This window comes from Mesoplodon mirus (genome assembly GCF_964341445.2).
Source record: "Mesoplodon mirus genome assembly, chromosome: 5".
Taxonomy (NCBI): domain Eukaryota; kingdom Metazoa; phylum Chordata; class Mammalia; order Artiodactyla; family Ziphiidae; genus Mesoplodon; species Mesoplodon mirus.
In genome coordinates, this window is record NC_138980.1 from 12150124 (window position 1) to 12166432 (window position 16309).

General features: G+C 50.4%; 1 protein-coding gene across 2 annotated transcripts in view; it reads left to right on the top strand.

Annotated features, from left to right (window-relative positions):
* Positions 1 to 6769: 6769 nt before the first annotated feature.
* The window catches only part of WWC1 (WW and C2 domain containing 1), a 148686-nt gene continuing 139146 nt past the window's right edge, over positions 6770 to 16309 (top strand). Inside the window, exon 1 of one of the 2 annotated variants that reach the window (XM_082622427.1) lies at positions 6770 to 7371. In XM_082622427.1, the coding sequence (XP_082478553.1) occupies positions 7253 to 7371 (119 nt within the window). In that variant the 5' untranslated portion in view covers positions 6770 to 7252. The remainder of the gene's footprint in view (positions 7372 to 16309) is intronic. The other variant, XM_082622426.1, reaches the window with a different exon arrangement.

A 16309-nucleotide genomic window follows, 5' to 3' on the forward strand; every position in this document is an offset into this window, starting at 1 on the left:
GGGGTAGACTAGCAAATAAAAACTTTTAGACAATAACCACCCTACTCCTCTAGCTAAATACATGGAAAAAAAACTGTGGCCACACTTTCACCTACACAGGCAAAGGCCAAGTAGGGACCCTAAACTTCCACCCTCAAGAGACTGTGATGAGGGACTTCCCTGGTGGTCCAGTGGTTAAGACTCCACACTTCCACTGCAGGGGGCACAGGTTCCATCCCTGGTTGGAGATCTAAGATCTCACATGCCGTGCGGTGAGGCCAAAAAAAAAAAAAAAAGAGGCTGTGATGAGGTGCCCCAACACTCCCCTGGAATGGTGTCAGAGGAGGCCAGTGAGCAGTGTGGACTGCTTCCCCCGCCCCAACCAGGTGTCAACAAGGCCAAGTGGGTACTTGGACTTTCACCTCCACCTGGCAATAATGAGGTATGCCCCCTGCCCCATTCCCCTGCTGGAATGGTATCAGAGCAAACCAGCTAAAACTTAAGTTTTAGCTGGTTTACTTAAGATCCAGAGTTTCAGAACATATAAAAATGTCCTGGTTTCAGTCAAAAATCATTCATCATACCAAGAACCAGGAAGATCTCAAACCAAGTGAAAAAAGATAGTCAATAGATGCCCTCCCAACAACAAAAGAAGAGATTTAGAACTATCTAACAAAGATTTCAGAACAGCCATGATAAAAATGCTTCAATGAGCATTTATCAACACACTTGACAAAAATGGAGAAACAGAAAGCCTCAGCATGGAAACAGAAAATCTTAGCAAAGAAATCAATGACATAAAGGAGAACCAAATGGAAACATCTGAACTAAAAACAAAACATAACAACTGAAATGAAAAGCTCAGTGGATGGGTTCAAGAGCAGAATGGGAGGGACAGAGGAAAGAACTGTGAGCTAGAAGATAGAACAGTAGAAATGAGCGAATCTGAACAACAGAGAGAACATAGACTAAAAAATTAAAAAATTAACAAGAGCCCCAGGGACCTGAAGGACTGTAACTAAAGATGAGAGTCCCAGGAGGAGAGGAGAAAGAGGGTAGACTGAAAAAGGACTCAGAAATAATGGCTGAAAACTTCCCAACTTTGACAGGAATCATCAGACAACAGATTTAAGAAGCTAAGTAAATGCCAAAGAAGATAAACCCCCTCAAATCCACATCGAGACACATAACACCTTCTGAGAACTAAAGATAGAGTAAGTAAAGTATCCAAACTTTACTAGGCTGTCTTGGACATTTAGAGGCTTCTGCAGCTGAGGAACAGGGGCTGGGGCACAGGAACTCTGTTTAGCCCAGATCAGGGTGTCAATGACAGTGCAGGAAGCCATGTGATTGGGGTCAGAGAACCTTGCAAGATTTTAGGGCACCACGGCTTAGCTTGGATCCCTCCATAAAAACAACCTCCTACAGTTTACAGTGGAATGGAAACAGAGTTCTTTTGATGTGTTGAACACACCAAATCTTTGGGTCCTTTCTACCTGCTGCTCCCTTAGCCTTGAATGCCCATTCTTTGCCTGTTTACATTGCTGGCTACTTCAGGTTTCTGCTTAAATGTCAGTTTCTCAGAAGGGTCTTCTCCTCTGGGCCAGTCCCCATGCTAAGATATTTTGTCATAGCATGCTGTTTTCTTCTTATTATCAATCCCAACATGCAAATGTTTATTTATTTGTTGACTGTATATCTCCCCTACTAAACTGTCCTTGCCCTGAGACCAGAAACAACCCTGTGTCCCGAGGGCTTGACCCAATGTCTGGTACAGTTGACGGACAAGAGTCTTGTTGAATAAATGAGTGAAGAGCTAAGGAGGTAAGGGACCACCTTTAAAAGAACCCCTGTGTTTCAGGGGCTGAGCTAGCACTTTATGTACATCACCTCGTTTAGTTGTCACAAGTTGACAGTGAGGTGGGTATTGTCCTCTCATTTCACAGATGAGAAAACTGAGGCTCAAAAAGGTACTGTCTCATACCCAAAGCCACACAGCAACCATGATGGAGAGCCCAATTTCACACACGGGTTTTCTTTTTCTGCCCGTGTATTTTCCACTACTCTACCCAGCCCCCATGATAAGGCAAGTTATCTGGGTTTTAGCCCCAAACCTACACCCTTCTTGATAGCATCTTATAAAACTCACTCAGTTTGCTCATCTAAAATTCTGACAATGAGGCATCAAACCGTGAGCAGAGGACAGGTAAAGAGCATTTCATTCCACCAGTCTCTAAGCAGTTGGGCTGGAGTTTAATTTCAGTGCCTGGGTACCATGGAGATGCAAGCTCTATAAGTACCCAAGAGAGGCTTCTTTCAGCCAGCCCACTGGTTACTGTGCTTGCACCCCCTCCCCTGCTTCCCACCAGGGCTACGCTTCTGCGGTTGGGGTAGATGTGGAGGAAAGCAGCGCTTTGCAGGAACTCCCTCCCTCTGTTCACACCCTTTCTTTCTCCTCCACACCCGGACTCTCAAAACTGAGATTTCATCTTTACCTCCTCCTTCAGTGCATAATTCATTTCGTCGTTGGTGAAAGACACAACAGCTCCCAGCCCCCAGTACACAGAGGCCTCTTGGATGGGAGAGTGGAAACCTCTCCTGCCAGTCCCAGGGTAACCTCCTGTCCCGAAGAAATCCAGTTCAGTTAATGAATGGACCAGCAAGAAAAAGGCAGCATAGGGAGAAAAGTGTCCCTCCTTCCACAGAGACAGCTCAGCCTGTTAAATCCCCTGCTATCTAAGCCCCAGGTGGGTCTTGTTGACAGCATTGGTGGAGGTTGAGAACCAGGTTGGTCTATCTTCAGCTTGGAATTCAGAACCCACACCTCAACTCTACCCTTTCATTGTAAACTCAGCTATGGCCTCAGCATGCCCTCTCCCACCTGCAACCACTCCAACAGATACGCAATCTGACTGAAAGCAGGAGTTCAAGACTAGTACTCCTGGCTGCTCCTCCACCCCCTTCCAACCAGACTGTTTATAACCTGAAGTTCCTTCTTCATTGGCATTCTAGATCCTACACTGCCATGAATTCAGGAGCAAAAAACCAGTTGGGAGGAGCTGAGTTGGACTCTTGGCTCTATTATTTACCATGTCACTATAGAAAAGTCACTTCGCCTCTTGAGTCTCAGTTTACACATCTGTAAAATGGGACTAATGAGAACCAGGGCAACGAGTCTTATTCATAGAAACTCCATCGATCTGTAAAATGAGTTGACTGTGCTAGACTTATTTCAATGTATTTTCAAGCTCTGTATTAAACACTGAGGACTCAGAGATAAATAAGAAGCCACGTCTTCTGTCTCAGCTGTCATATCACCAAGGTTTTCTGCACCCTAATTTTCCCTGGCTTAGGACATGGTTTCCCATCATTGAAAGAAAATAGTTCACGGGGGCTTCCCTGGTGGCACAGGGGTTAAGAATCCGCCCGCCAATGCAGGGGACACGGATTCGAGCCCTGATCCGGGAAGATCCCACATGCCGCGGAGCAACTAAGCCCGTGCGCCACAACTACTGAGCCCGCGTGCCACAACTACTAAAGCCCGTGCGCCTAGAGCCCGTGCTCCTCAACAAGAGAAGCCACCGCAATGAGAAGCCCGCTCATTGCAAGGAAGAGTAGCCCCCGCTCGTCGCAACTAGAGAAAGCCTGTGCGCAGCAACGAAGGCCCAACACAGCCAAAATAAATAAATTAAATAAAATAAATAAATTATTAAAAAAAAATAAAATAGCTCACGGGCCGAATTATGAACCACACATAATGCACAACTAAAGAAAGGGGACATTATCGGCTCAGTCACATAAACGTAACTGTGCATCCTCCAGGATGCGTGGGAGGCAAAGCATGATGTAGGGAGGAACAGTCATGGAGTCGGAAGAAGTATCTCCGCAGAGGTTTCCACAGCCTCCATTTCCTTGAAGAATGTCGACGCTAACAGGAAAGTACTGCTGGCATATCTGTTTCTTTCTTTTTTTTTAAAAGCTAATTTCTCCTCCTTACCATCTTCATGAAATATGTTACCCTGCCTCTCTGATTCTCTGAGACACGTGTGTGTTCTCCTTTGCTGCTGCGGTGGGGGAAAGGATTTCAGTGGGTGTCTTTTAAAAAACAAGACAACCTGTTTTCAGGTTCAGGTGGGCGACACGGTTGTGAAAGCAAACGAAGAAATGCTTGTCCTGTGGTTACTTCTGCTTGGGCCCAACTCAGCTCCAGAGCAGCCAGATGCAGCCCCAGGAGGAAGGCCGGGAGAGGCTGGGCTTCTTGTCAGATTCCTGCAGTTCATTCACCTGTAGAATAATGTCCCATTTGCCCTATCACATGGCTGAGCCGGTTTTACCTTTAATCCCTTTCACGTTGGTCCTCAGCCTCGAAGAATGCCTAGGGATGATTCACCCACCGTCACATGGGGCAGGCAGTCATCTGTTTCATTACCTCACCCTGCTTGCAGCTTCTGGGAGATAACCCAGGATTCTTCTGCCATGGGGAGGTGGGGGGTGGAGGTAAGGTGGACAGAGCAAGGCTTTAAGGAGTTGATTCCTGCTCTGGTCTCAATTTCCTGCTTCCCAGCCCAGGTCTAAAGATGTGCAGGAACAAGTCATGTGGAAATGCCAGGGCTTGAGCACCTGGGCTAAAAAGAACGTTGGATTTGGTGGTCTAAAAGGGGTTTTCCCTTCACAACCAACATCAGCCAGTGGGAAGGCATGGTTGCAAAACAAGACCAAAAAATGAAAGCAGCAATGAGGAAGATTGTCACAACCACACACAATTTTCAGGCGGGGAAAGGACACGGGCTTGTGTTTGGAACAGAAAACACTTCATCAGTTTCACAGGGGTGTACATGGTGCTCCAAATGTACCACAAGAAGGCCCCTGAGATGACAGCTTACTGTGGAGTGCCAAGCCCTCTACACTTCTCATCTGTAGCCCTTACGACAAGCCCTACAGAGTCTATATTATTATGGTGACTTTCAGACCTAAAACTGGGACTTCAGTTAAGCACGTTACTCAAGGTCACACAGCTAGAAAATAGGGAGGGTTTAAGACCCACACAGACTGGTTCCAGAACTTTTGCTTCTCAGCCAAATAACTACGAAGCAAGCATCAAAAGGGACAAGCATTCATAAGCATCCATGATATTCCAGATCCAGACCATGGGTAGGTCCAGGAGTTGCAGAGTAACTAAAAAAGAAAGAGAGAAAGAATAGATGAATGGGGAGAGCATGAGTACTGAAGTCAGACCTAGGTTCACTTATTAGCTCTGTATCCCTGGTCAACAATATAGCATCTTGCAGCCTCAGTTTTCTCATCAGTGAAATGGGTATAATAAGTAGTATTCCTTATTCCAGAGTGGTGTTGTGACACTTACATGAGATTCTGCGTGTGAGGCACCTAGCACCATGTTGACTTTAATTTTGAGCTATTGCCCTCATCACTAATGTGAGGATTTTATACATAGTGAAGTTGAGGCCCAAGCAGAGGCAGTGTAGAGGGCTCTGGGAATCTCCCCATACAAGGAGGGGGAACTCCCACTTCTAGGTATTGTGAGTCCAGTCTGAGGCCCACATTTCTGGACTTTTGTGTATGGCATCTATGGAATGAGGGAGGGAGGGTAAGGCCAAATACCGAGCCCATGAGTCTGGCCTTAAGAAGTAACTGGCTTTGCAGAAGGCATTTGGAGGTGAGGAGCTGCCATGGTGGGCCTTCTCTATCAAAAGAAGATGAGACCACAAACATGGGACTCTCCCCTTTGCTCAGCACACCCTGGCCCATACAACACAGAATGCTGGCTCCTCTGGGAGACTGTGGGGCTCAGACAAAAGGATACACCACACTGGGCTTCATTCCTCCAGTTCAGCTCCCCGCTATACATCCAGGGCAAAAAATGGTTAAAGACACAGTCAGAAGACATAGACAGCCAGTTGATCCTTAACTCAACTTTAATTAAGTAATTACAAATTTTTAATTTCTCAAGCAATACTGATTTTAAAATTTTCTTCTCATTTTTTTTTCAACATGGAATTTTGCTTTGCTTGCTTTCTTCTTTTTCGTAACCCCTTTCCCCCAAAGCTATAACATATCAAATAGTATCGCAGAGGAGAACGCAGGTGAAGCTGCCTGGGACAGGTTAAGTATTCAATTTAATGAACAACAACAATGTCATTACTATTACTTTTACAGAGTGCTTCCCTGACACCGCCTGGAAGTCCTCCGGGGTCGAGGGGGGTGGGGTAGATTGATAGCACTTCTAATTTTACGGTCCCGGGAAAAGCCAGCTACATTTGCAAATACGAGGGGTGGGGGGATGGGTGAAACAACGTGGGGAGAAGAATAGAATAAGAGGGAGACAGATGGTGTGTGTGTTGGGGGAAGGGATCAGAGATCCTGGAAAACTTATGTTCCCCTATTTGCAAGAATGTTTCCATTTAACCACTTCTTGCCTGACTCCTGATTCTACATGAGAGAAGCGGGGAGTTGTAAGATTTGGTGCCACCTGTGCAAGAGCCTGGACCCTCGGGGTGGAGAGAGCCAGGAGCGTTGGGAAGCAGAGGGACAGCGGGTCTTGCTCTAGCCTCCTGGGGCGCCAGTCTGGGTCAGGGACCCAGGTAAGGAGCGGGCTCCCATTCCTCCGGCAGGAGCAGCCGGCGGTTGGGACTGTCCCACGAGGGGGCGCGTCTCGGGCCCTAGGACCCGCCCTCGCTGCGCTGGGCGCGGGGAGGGGACGCGGGAACCCTGGCGCCCGGTGCTCCGCCTCCCGTTTCCGGGGCAGCGCGGTTACCTGCACCGCCCGAGCCGCACCTGGCGGAGGCAGAAGTCGCAAGCCGAGCTATCGCTGAACGGCGAAGCTGAGAGGAGGGACAGCACCCGGCTGTGGGGAGGAAGAGGCGGCGGCGGGCGGCGGGCGGCGGGCGGCGGCGTGGAAGCTGCAGGGCGCCGCGCGCCGCGGAGGAAGGCAGGCGGCAGCTGCGCTCGGCTCGCTCTGCCACGCCGGCGGGGCGCGCACCCGGGCCCGCACCGTGCCGCTGCGGACGCACATGGCAGCGTGAGAGGGCCGGCGGCGGGAGGAGAGGGCGGCGCCGGGCCGGGGCCGCAGGGCCGCATGGACAGCGCCGCCACCCCGGCCGGCCCTCACTAGGGCCCCCAGTCCGCGGGCGCCACTCCCCAGATCATGGTGCCTCGGCGGCCGCCCGAGCCGAAAAGAGCCGGCCGGAGCCGTTGAGCCGGGGGCCCCCGCGGCGGCCGGGAGCTGCATGGGGGAGCGCGGGCCGCGCTCGGGAAGATGCCCCGGCCGGAGCTGCCCCTGCCGGACGGCTGGGAGGAGGCGCACGACTTCGACGGCAAGGTCTACTACATAGACCACACGAGCCGCACTACCAGCTGGATCGACCCGCGGGACAGGTAGGACCCCGAGAGGCCCCCTCCTGCCCCACGGGCCACCAGCCGGGATTGTGCAGGGGATGCCGAGGAGCTTGGCGAGCCTCTTCGGTTTCCCGCACCCCACACGCTCCACCTTCATCCCCTTCTGGACCGCCGCTCCCGCCCGGGTGGGCTGCCGGGAGGAGGGGATGGCCAAGTGAGTTGGCCCAGGCTGCCACCACCGCCTTCCTCTGATGAGGACTCAGGCCCCAGCCGGCACCTGCCCGGTGTTTTGACCTTAAGCTCTAGCCCCGCCCCCCGCCCCCCGCTTCCCCTTAGTTGGGTCGGGCGGGGGCTGGGGGAGCAACCTAGACGAGAGATGCTGGGGCTTCCCGGGAAGGCTTTCCCCAGCACGGGGTGGGGGAGGAGGGGGGATGGGGAAGCATCTGGTTTGGGGCGGGTGGCAGGCACCCAGGACTCAGTGGGAGACCGCTGGAGGAAGGACCCTGCGTGCGTGCAGGGGAAGGCAGCCTGGAGTGTGGTTTTTGACAGGTGTCTCCGCGGCTCTGAGAGGAGCACGGGAGCAGTCTGGGGGCCTGGAGGCCGAGAGGGGGAAGGAAAGGAAGGAGCGGGGGAGGTCTGATCGGGGAGACCGGTTCTCCAGGAATCTCACGGCAACTTGGAAGCTGTTAGGATGTAGATGGAGGTGAGCGGCCTCCGCAAAGCCCTGCCCATCCCTCTTTCTCCTCCCTGCCTTCCTCTGGGGACCGCGGCTTCTCAGCCCTGCACCAGCGCGTCCTGACCTTGGTGGGCACCAGGCCGGCTGGAGCACCGGATTTGTTTTTGCTGAGGCAGGTGGAGTGTGTGACTCTCAGCTTCCAGACTTTCTCCTGGTTTTGACCGCTCGGCATTTCTTTGCACACACGCACCCCCTCCCCATGAATATCCTGGGGGGAGGGGAGGACCACCGTCTGGGACCGCTTTGTTGTGCTTTGCTGTCACCTCTGTGGTCAGAGTGCCTCAGGAACGCAGAATTTTCACCTGGTCGCTGTGACCTTGGGTGTCAGGTGCCTGTAAAGCAATGCAGGTGAATTGTTTGGACCCTTCATCCTGTGGGGTTGGGATGGAGGTTCCAGAAGTCCAGGATGGGGTGTATAGCGAAGTGAAGGTTGAGAAAAAGCAGAAAGAAAATGTGAGCTGAGATTCCTCGTGGTTTCTGTGAGCACTTTGGTTCATTCATTCAACATTTACTGGGTGCCTCCTCTACGTTCAGTACCATGCTGAATGTCTCATCAATTTAATCCCGAAGAGAAATTTTTAACGCTGGAGAGCGTCCCGTAGGCAAGCTGCTTTTACCTCTGAGCCTCAGTTACCCTATTTGTCAGACAAATGATTTGCTTGGAAGGGAAGGAGTAATAGTGGAACTCTTTTTTTTTTTTTTTTTAAATTTTTGGCTGCGTTGGGTATTTGTTGCTGCGCGCGGGCTTTCTCTAGTTGGCGCGAGCGGGGGCTACTCTTCGTTGCGGTGCGTGTGGGCTTCTCATCGCAGTGGCTTCTCTTGTTGCGGAGCATGGGCTCTAGGCGCGCGGGCTTCAGTAGTTGTGGTGCGTGGGCTCAGTACTTGTGGCTCGTGAGCTCTAGAGCGCAGGCTCAGTAGTTGTGGCGCACAGGCTTAGCGGCTCCGTGGCATGTAGGATCTTCTCCGACCAGGGCTCGAACCCGTGTCCCCTGTATTGGCAGGCGGATTCTTGACCATTGCGCCACCAGAGAAGCCCAACAGTGGAGCTCTTCAAAGTTGGAAGGGACAGTGGAACTCTTCAAAGTTGGAAGGGACATAGAAGATCAAGGCCCAACTCCCACTTTCAAACGTGAGACAAACTTTGAGGCCTGGAGGTGCGATTTGCTTGTGTTTTGATCTTTCCACCCCTCTGCCTTATGCCGAGTTTTTTACCGGCTCTGAAGTTCTAACCTCCACACTTGTGGTCCTACTCACTTTCCTTCCCCATGCCCCACTCAGGGTCAGTTGCCCCAGGGACTCTGTTGCTGTGTTGGTGAACTGGACAGTCCCTTGTCCTCTCCTAATACAGGCACAAGTTCAAGTTTCTGTGTCCTCCTGTATTTTAGGTCCCAGCAGCTACCCAGTCCAGTGTGCTGTTAGCAGTTTAATGTCGAGGACACGGCTAACTCATCCCAGGTCGTGCATCTAGGAACTTCTCTGGGCTGCTGAGAGGATAACACAGCTGTAGAAAGCTTCTTAAACAACAGTCATTTTTTACCCTTGGAAGGGGGCAAGCAGTATAGCTTCTGTGGGATACTGACTTGACTAGAGCATAATTTCCCAAATTTTAGTATTATGTGGACCACGTTTTTTTGCTATATCCACCTGTGTTATTGCTTACTTAATATTTGACTTTAAATCAACCCAATTTGAATTTTTTTAGCCACTTTCGTAAAGGGGAAACTAGTAATATCTATTTGCCCCCAATACTAGGGAACCTTTAAAAATACAGTGGAGGGGGAAAACCACAGTGCCATTATATTTGAGTTCACTCCTGGGGCCTGTCCACGGCTCCAGCAACAGGGCTGTGCAGCCTGTGTTTTTAGGCAGATTGGCAGGCATTAAAAACATATTGGCACTTCATGGAGCTGCTGACTCTCTCCGCCTTGTAGGCCACTGGTTTGAATGCTGCATCTTTGTATTGATATCTCCTGGTCATCCCACCTGCACCGGCCCGGGGTAGGGCCCCTGAGCTTGGGGCGCTGAGGGGTTCTGAGCTCACTGTTGTGGTGAGCCAACTTTGAAAGTTTGGGGAAAGAGCTGAGCAGAGGGTATCCACTTCTGACTCCCTGGAATTCCCTCCTGCACACCCCAGAAGGGAGTTTTGCCTTCTCGTCCTACCTGTGTGGCCTCAGGCAAATCGCTTGACCTCTCTGAGGTGCAAGTGTGCTCCTTCGGTGAGAGAAGAAGGTTGATGAGATGTCTCTAAGCCCCCTGCCAGTTCTCAGATAGGATTTCGCTGATTCGGGCTTGATCTCGCCTTCTCCCTCCTGACTCCATGGCAGAATTGGGAGGGGGGCGGCAGGCAGGAGGGTGAGGGGGCTGAGAGGAGGAGGAGGAGAACATTTAACAAGGCTGAAAAGCGCCAGGCTTCTTTGGGGTGGTGAGGTTAGGGGAGAGAAATTCTGCCAAGGCATTTACATCTCTGCAGCTGGTTAATGCTATGAAACAAAATATCAAAAAAAAAAAAAAGATTCTGCTCCTTGAGTGTGTGTGTGTGTGTGTGTACATGTGCGCCCGTTTGTCTTGGTTTTTTTCCTTATCCGAATCAAGGAGATACACCTGTCCATTCCCCTAAATTTAAAAGAAGTCAGTCAAATGGTCCTTCAGTCAGAAAAGTGATTTCTTAGCCGCAGAGAACAGAATAGCGTCTTGGGTTACCAACCCTGAAGAATGTCCTGGCACGTTCCTCTCTCTGGGCCTGAGCTGTTTTGTGTGCCGTCGGGCTTGGAGGCTGCTGGGGGTAGGGAATCCAGTTTTCAGCTTCCCGTTTCACCGGGGGGGTTGCCAGCTCTCTCCCCTTCTCACCCAGGGGAAGACGGGGAGGCCGAAATTCCTGAGGACGGTTGTCCCAACAACCGGAGAGGGGCCAGTGGGCAGCTTGGGCCCTGCCTACTGGGCCAAAGGCTCCAAGGGCACCACGGCCTCCTCCCGAGGCAAGGCTGGTCTGAGAAGGTGACAGGTCTGTGGGGAATCAGGTGCTGCAGATTGGGCCGTGGAGCAGCGTGTCTTTAGCAGAGTAACCCCGGGTGCTTCTGGGAGCTTCCAGCAAAGAGCCAGCCTTCCGGGTGTATTTAACTTAGAGGTATGCAGCAACAAACACATTGATTGTTCTCCGAGGAAGAATGGATTGTTGGAACTGGCCCTGCCGGGGAAGGTTCCTGAAGCCTAATTCCTGCTCATTGGGGGGTTTGTCTTCTGACCTTCTAGGAACCACCTGGGAGCTCTGTGGGCACAGTTTCTGGGGCTGTGTGATCAGTGCTAGGGGCCCACGTGTCTGGGAGGCCATGTTGAGAGAACCCAGCAACTTCTCTCATGATTTGAGGAGGAATTTTTGCCAACGCTGTTAATTCAGGAATGATTCATAGTGTAAGACGTTGGGTCTACAGCAGGCAAAAGATCTTAATCTCCTTCTGGTCACAGACCCTTATAAGAATCTGACAAAGGTTAAGGATGTTTCCGGAAGAAAAGCATGAACACGGCTTTTGGCACATAATTTCAGGGCGTTTGTAGACCCCGGGTTCATAACCCCTGCCAGAGATTAACTTAAAAACTGCTCATCTGGGGCTTCCCTGGTGGCGCAGTGGTTAAGAGTCCGCCTGCCGATGCAGGGGACACGGGTTCGTGCCCCGGTCCGGGAAGATCCCACATGCCGTGGAGCGGCTGGGCCCGTGAGCCATGGCCGCTGAGCCTGCGCATCCGGAGCCTGTGCTCCGCAACGGGGGAGGCCACAACAGTGAGAGGCCCGCGTGCCGCAAACAAAAAAACAAACAAAAAAACCACAAAGCTGCTCATCACTACTTGTATGCCCTCCTGTTTAGCTAGGTAGGACATAATGATTGAGCATTTACTATATTCAGGTAATCTGCTGAGAGCTTTACACGGATAACTTCTTTTAATCCCCCTAACAACCCTGGGAATAGGTTATCTGCCTGAGAAACCGGAGCCTCAGGGGGGCTAAGTTTGGGGAAAGCCACTCAGCTTCTGAGGAGCTGAGATGGGAATGCCAGGCATGCCGACTCCAGAACCCAAATTTCTAACCACTCAGCTGCCTGGCCTCCGTTGCTGAATTAAGACCTCTGCTCCACTGCCTTAAGGAATTTGGCCTTGGGGAATGGAGCCAGCACAGGCATGATTTCAGTTACCTGCTGCCATTCTGGTGTGGCCAGGCCATGGCTATCCAGCGAGTGGTGTAGAAAATGGAAAGAGGTTGAGTCTTTGAATCCTGGCATCTTGCTCCCTGAGTGACCTTGGCAAGTTACATATTCTCTCTGAGCCTTGATTTTGTCTTCTCTAGGATGGGGTGATGCGCATAAGCTGTCAAGGGCCATTATGAGCATGAAATAAGTTAAATCACGTAGGGCGGCTAGCACAGAACCTAACATACAGGAGACACTTGGGAATGCCAAACCTTTTGGCTTTTACTAGGAAGTACTTAGGAAATACTTAAGTCAAGTGGAGACTGAGTCTCCATCCAGCTCTGTAGCAGTTTGCAGCTGGGATGGACCTTTCTGGTCATGTAATCCAGCCCTCTCATTTCACTGATGAAACAGACTCAGAGACTGGTGACTTGCCCAAGGTCACACAGCAAATGTCAACCTTGAGTCTCTAGTAGAGGTCTCATTTCTTCTTTCTTTTATGTAAACTTTTCCCTAAAAATCAGACCCAGTTTCTTCTCATGCATGGTAATAATTTGAGAATATTTTATGCTTGTGGTTTATTCTTTGTAATCCTTTTTGACTGTGCAGACTAGCAAGTTTCTTTCATAGCACTGCAATCATTTCTGAGTCGTGTCATAAGAAAGTGTTATATGTTGACCAGTTAAAGTACCAGCAATTGCAAGTGCATTACTGTTTTTATAATCAATTTAAATAGATTTAAGGTTATTATTGGACTAATGTCACTTTCCACCAATTTACATTCTGACAAGCTTTCTTAAGTGAGAATTATAACCAGCCTGCCAGGGAATTTACCCAAAGCCTCTATTCTCCATGCTTCTGCTTTTAATGATCCACTAATACCTTTAGCTTGAGCCTTTACAATTATTAGAGGGCTTTTCTTCTCCTTCCAAGGCTTGAATTTATGATCTACACATTTCATGGGAGTCTGCAATGCACAAGAATATCTTACGTTATTCATTAAGAAAGAAATAAGGTTAAAAAGCACTAGTCTAGCTAACAGGAAGAAGTAAGAGGCATTGGAACCCACAAATGAATAAAATAATAATAAATGCTAAGTCTCCTAATATGTATTCTGTGCTGCGCACCAAGTGTTTTATATTATGATCTCATTTAATCCTTTTGCCAACCATATAAGGTAAGTACTGTTATTTTCTCCATCCTCAGATAAGGAAACAGCAATTTAGAAAGGTTAAGAATTTATATTTGCTCAAGGTCACCACCAGTAGGTGATGCACCCAGGATTGGGGCCCAGCTGGCTGAACTTCTGAATCCACACCTAGCTATTGCCATTTCAGGGCTTCAGATGCCCTGTTGACAAGCTGGGCTGGAAAGTTACCATTTACTCCTAAAATGAGGCGAACCTGCTGTGGATCTCCGGGAAAGACGTTGCCAAGGAGGCTTAATCAGAGAAGCCAGTGAGATCCACATGGCAGCTTAGGAGACTATCGGGCACAAAGTCTACCTTCCGGGAGCAGCCAGCTAACCAGAGCTCTGGGAGGGAGGGAGGGAGGGAAAGAACAGAGAAGGAGGCAGAGAAACTCTGAAGGATGCGGTGTGTTGAGAGAGTTCAAAGTCGTTCCCAAGTCTCTTGGGTAAATGCTCCCAAAGGCCAGGGACTTAGTAGCCAAGGCAGCGCCTCCCTGTCACCACCCCTCCCGCTTTTGGCCTCGCCAAACTGACCTGATTCCCCACTCCCCTGGGATCCCTGGGAGCTGTGCAACACTGCCCTTTTGAAGAGAAGCGAATCAGGTTGCCTTGGTTACTGGGAAGGTTGGAACGCCAAGCTCAGGTGCACATAAGGAGAGACGAGGCTAGAATAAGTGGGAGTTGGAAGGTGGCCGGCATGCTGCTGCAGAACTCTCTGGATGCAGGAAGCCTCGGTCAGGTTTTGGCAGCATTTGCAGGGGGTGCCAACTTCACTGCAGTCAGCTGTCTGTGCTGAGTGTCTCCAGCCACGTCTGCCTCCAGGCTATGGGGATCTACCCCTGGCTCAGCGAGGGACCCTGGATAAGAGAAACCCACTCCTCTTGGAGAAATGGCCTGGGTAGCATCTCCTAGTACTTCCACTTGGACAGGGCTGAGGGCTGGATCGGGGCTGAGTCTGGGTGAAAAATGCATGCCGTGCCTCTCCCAGCACGGAGAGGCCAGTGGGCCACACACCTTTAGGTGGAACAGGTAGAGGCTCTAGTTACTGCTACTGACAAGCTTCTCGGCAGCCCTGAATCCCTGTTTCAGAGTGAGATAAAAGAAGAGAACACTCAGAAACTGGATACAGTGGCATTTTGTTATTTAACCTTCACCAGCGGGCCATTAAGCCTCCGGCTCCTGAGCAGAAAAGCTCCTGCCAAAATAAAGGGGGGCGTTCACTGTTGTTGTGTGGGGGGAACGTGGAACATTCTGTAAAGATGCTAGACAGGGGAGAGGGAGTGGAGTAGAGAGAGCAGGGAGGAGGGAAGAAAAGGACAAGTGCAGTGGGTTACCTCCACCCCCATTGCCTCTTCAGTGCTTCTACCCATGACATCTCACCATTGGAGAGAAATGGGATCTTTCCGTTTCAAATGTCTGCCAAAGAAAAAGGACCGAGGCTGAAGTTCTCGTTCAATGGTCGGCCAGAAAAAAAAAAAAAAAAATGAAGCTGCATCAAGATTAGGGACACCTTTGTTGGCTTTTTTCTTCCCCTGATCCATTCATCACTCTCTGGCAGCCAGGACACCAGGCCAACGGCAGCTGCTGACTTTCCCCAGCCGGCTGCCTGCTGTTGCTGGGCTTGGTTTGGTGGCAGCCAGGCTGTCCCCACGCTGGCTTCCTCCCCGCCCAGTGGCGGTTACTTGTTTGATTTGTCTCTGGGATGCCCTTAGGATCCACTGACTGATACCTGACTTGGACGGATAAAGTATCAAGATCCAGGCATCAGGTGGCTGCTAGGATGAGATGACCCTGGGACAGCCTTCCAATCCTGCATCTGTCGTGGCTTTTCTTGGATAGTTAGGGCTCTCTGAACATGGCGTTGTGTAGTCCAGGAATTTCTTACACGTGCATTTGTATCACTAACAGTGAGGACCATAACTGGCCTCTGGTGATCATGATGCTAATAGTTACATTTAGTCATCTTTATCCAGTAGCTGGCATGGGCCAAACACAGTTTGTTGCTCATGGTATTTTTCTGGCATTTTGCAGATGAGGAAACTGAGGTTAAGAACTCAAGTGACAAACTCAAGGTCACAGAGGTAGAAAGGGGCAGAGTTGGAATCCGAATCTAGGTCCGTCTGATTTCAAAGCCTTACTCTTTGCACCACTGCAGTCTTTTTCAGTGAATTTGGAGAGAGGAAGGGAAGGGAGCAAAGGCAAAGGGACCTTTGTAACTACAGAGACATGAACAACACATCTATCAGCATATATACCTTGCTCACTGTGGAGGAAAATGTTTGTGTGGTTCCAGCCGAACTTTGGTTTGACCTACCACACTGTTCCCTGCAGTAGATAAGGCCTTCATAACAATCTCCAGAGGACACCAAGTCCTGTCTCTGTCATTTACATATAGTAAGTCACCTTGAACAAGTCCCTTCTCTGCTGTGTAAAACACAGGTAAGCGTAGGACCTACCTACCCCCGAGGGTTGTGGGGAGATGAAAGGACGTCAGACATGGTGGGTCTTACCCAGTGCCTGGTACACACCAGGCTTTCAAATGGGAGCTGAGACTAGTTAGGCTAGTTTACCCTTCTTTGCCTTGGTAGAGAAACGAGAACCATTGTCCCTTCCTGGCCAACTCAAGTTTTTTCCTGCTTCAGCAGGGCTCACCTGAGCCGCTTTGACATCAGAGTTTGCAAACCACCTTGGGGCACTCATTGTGTAAATAAACCAATAAATTCTTTTCCCCCTCGTCTTATCAGAGGCAAGCCCTTGTGCGGAATTTCTGAAGTAAAGTGACCCTTGCCAGGGAGCTGGCACCAGGGCAGTGTGTGAAGCAGGGATAATGGGTTGCAGTGGTCACGGCTGAGTGAAAACAGCTGCTGTGGGCACT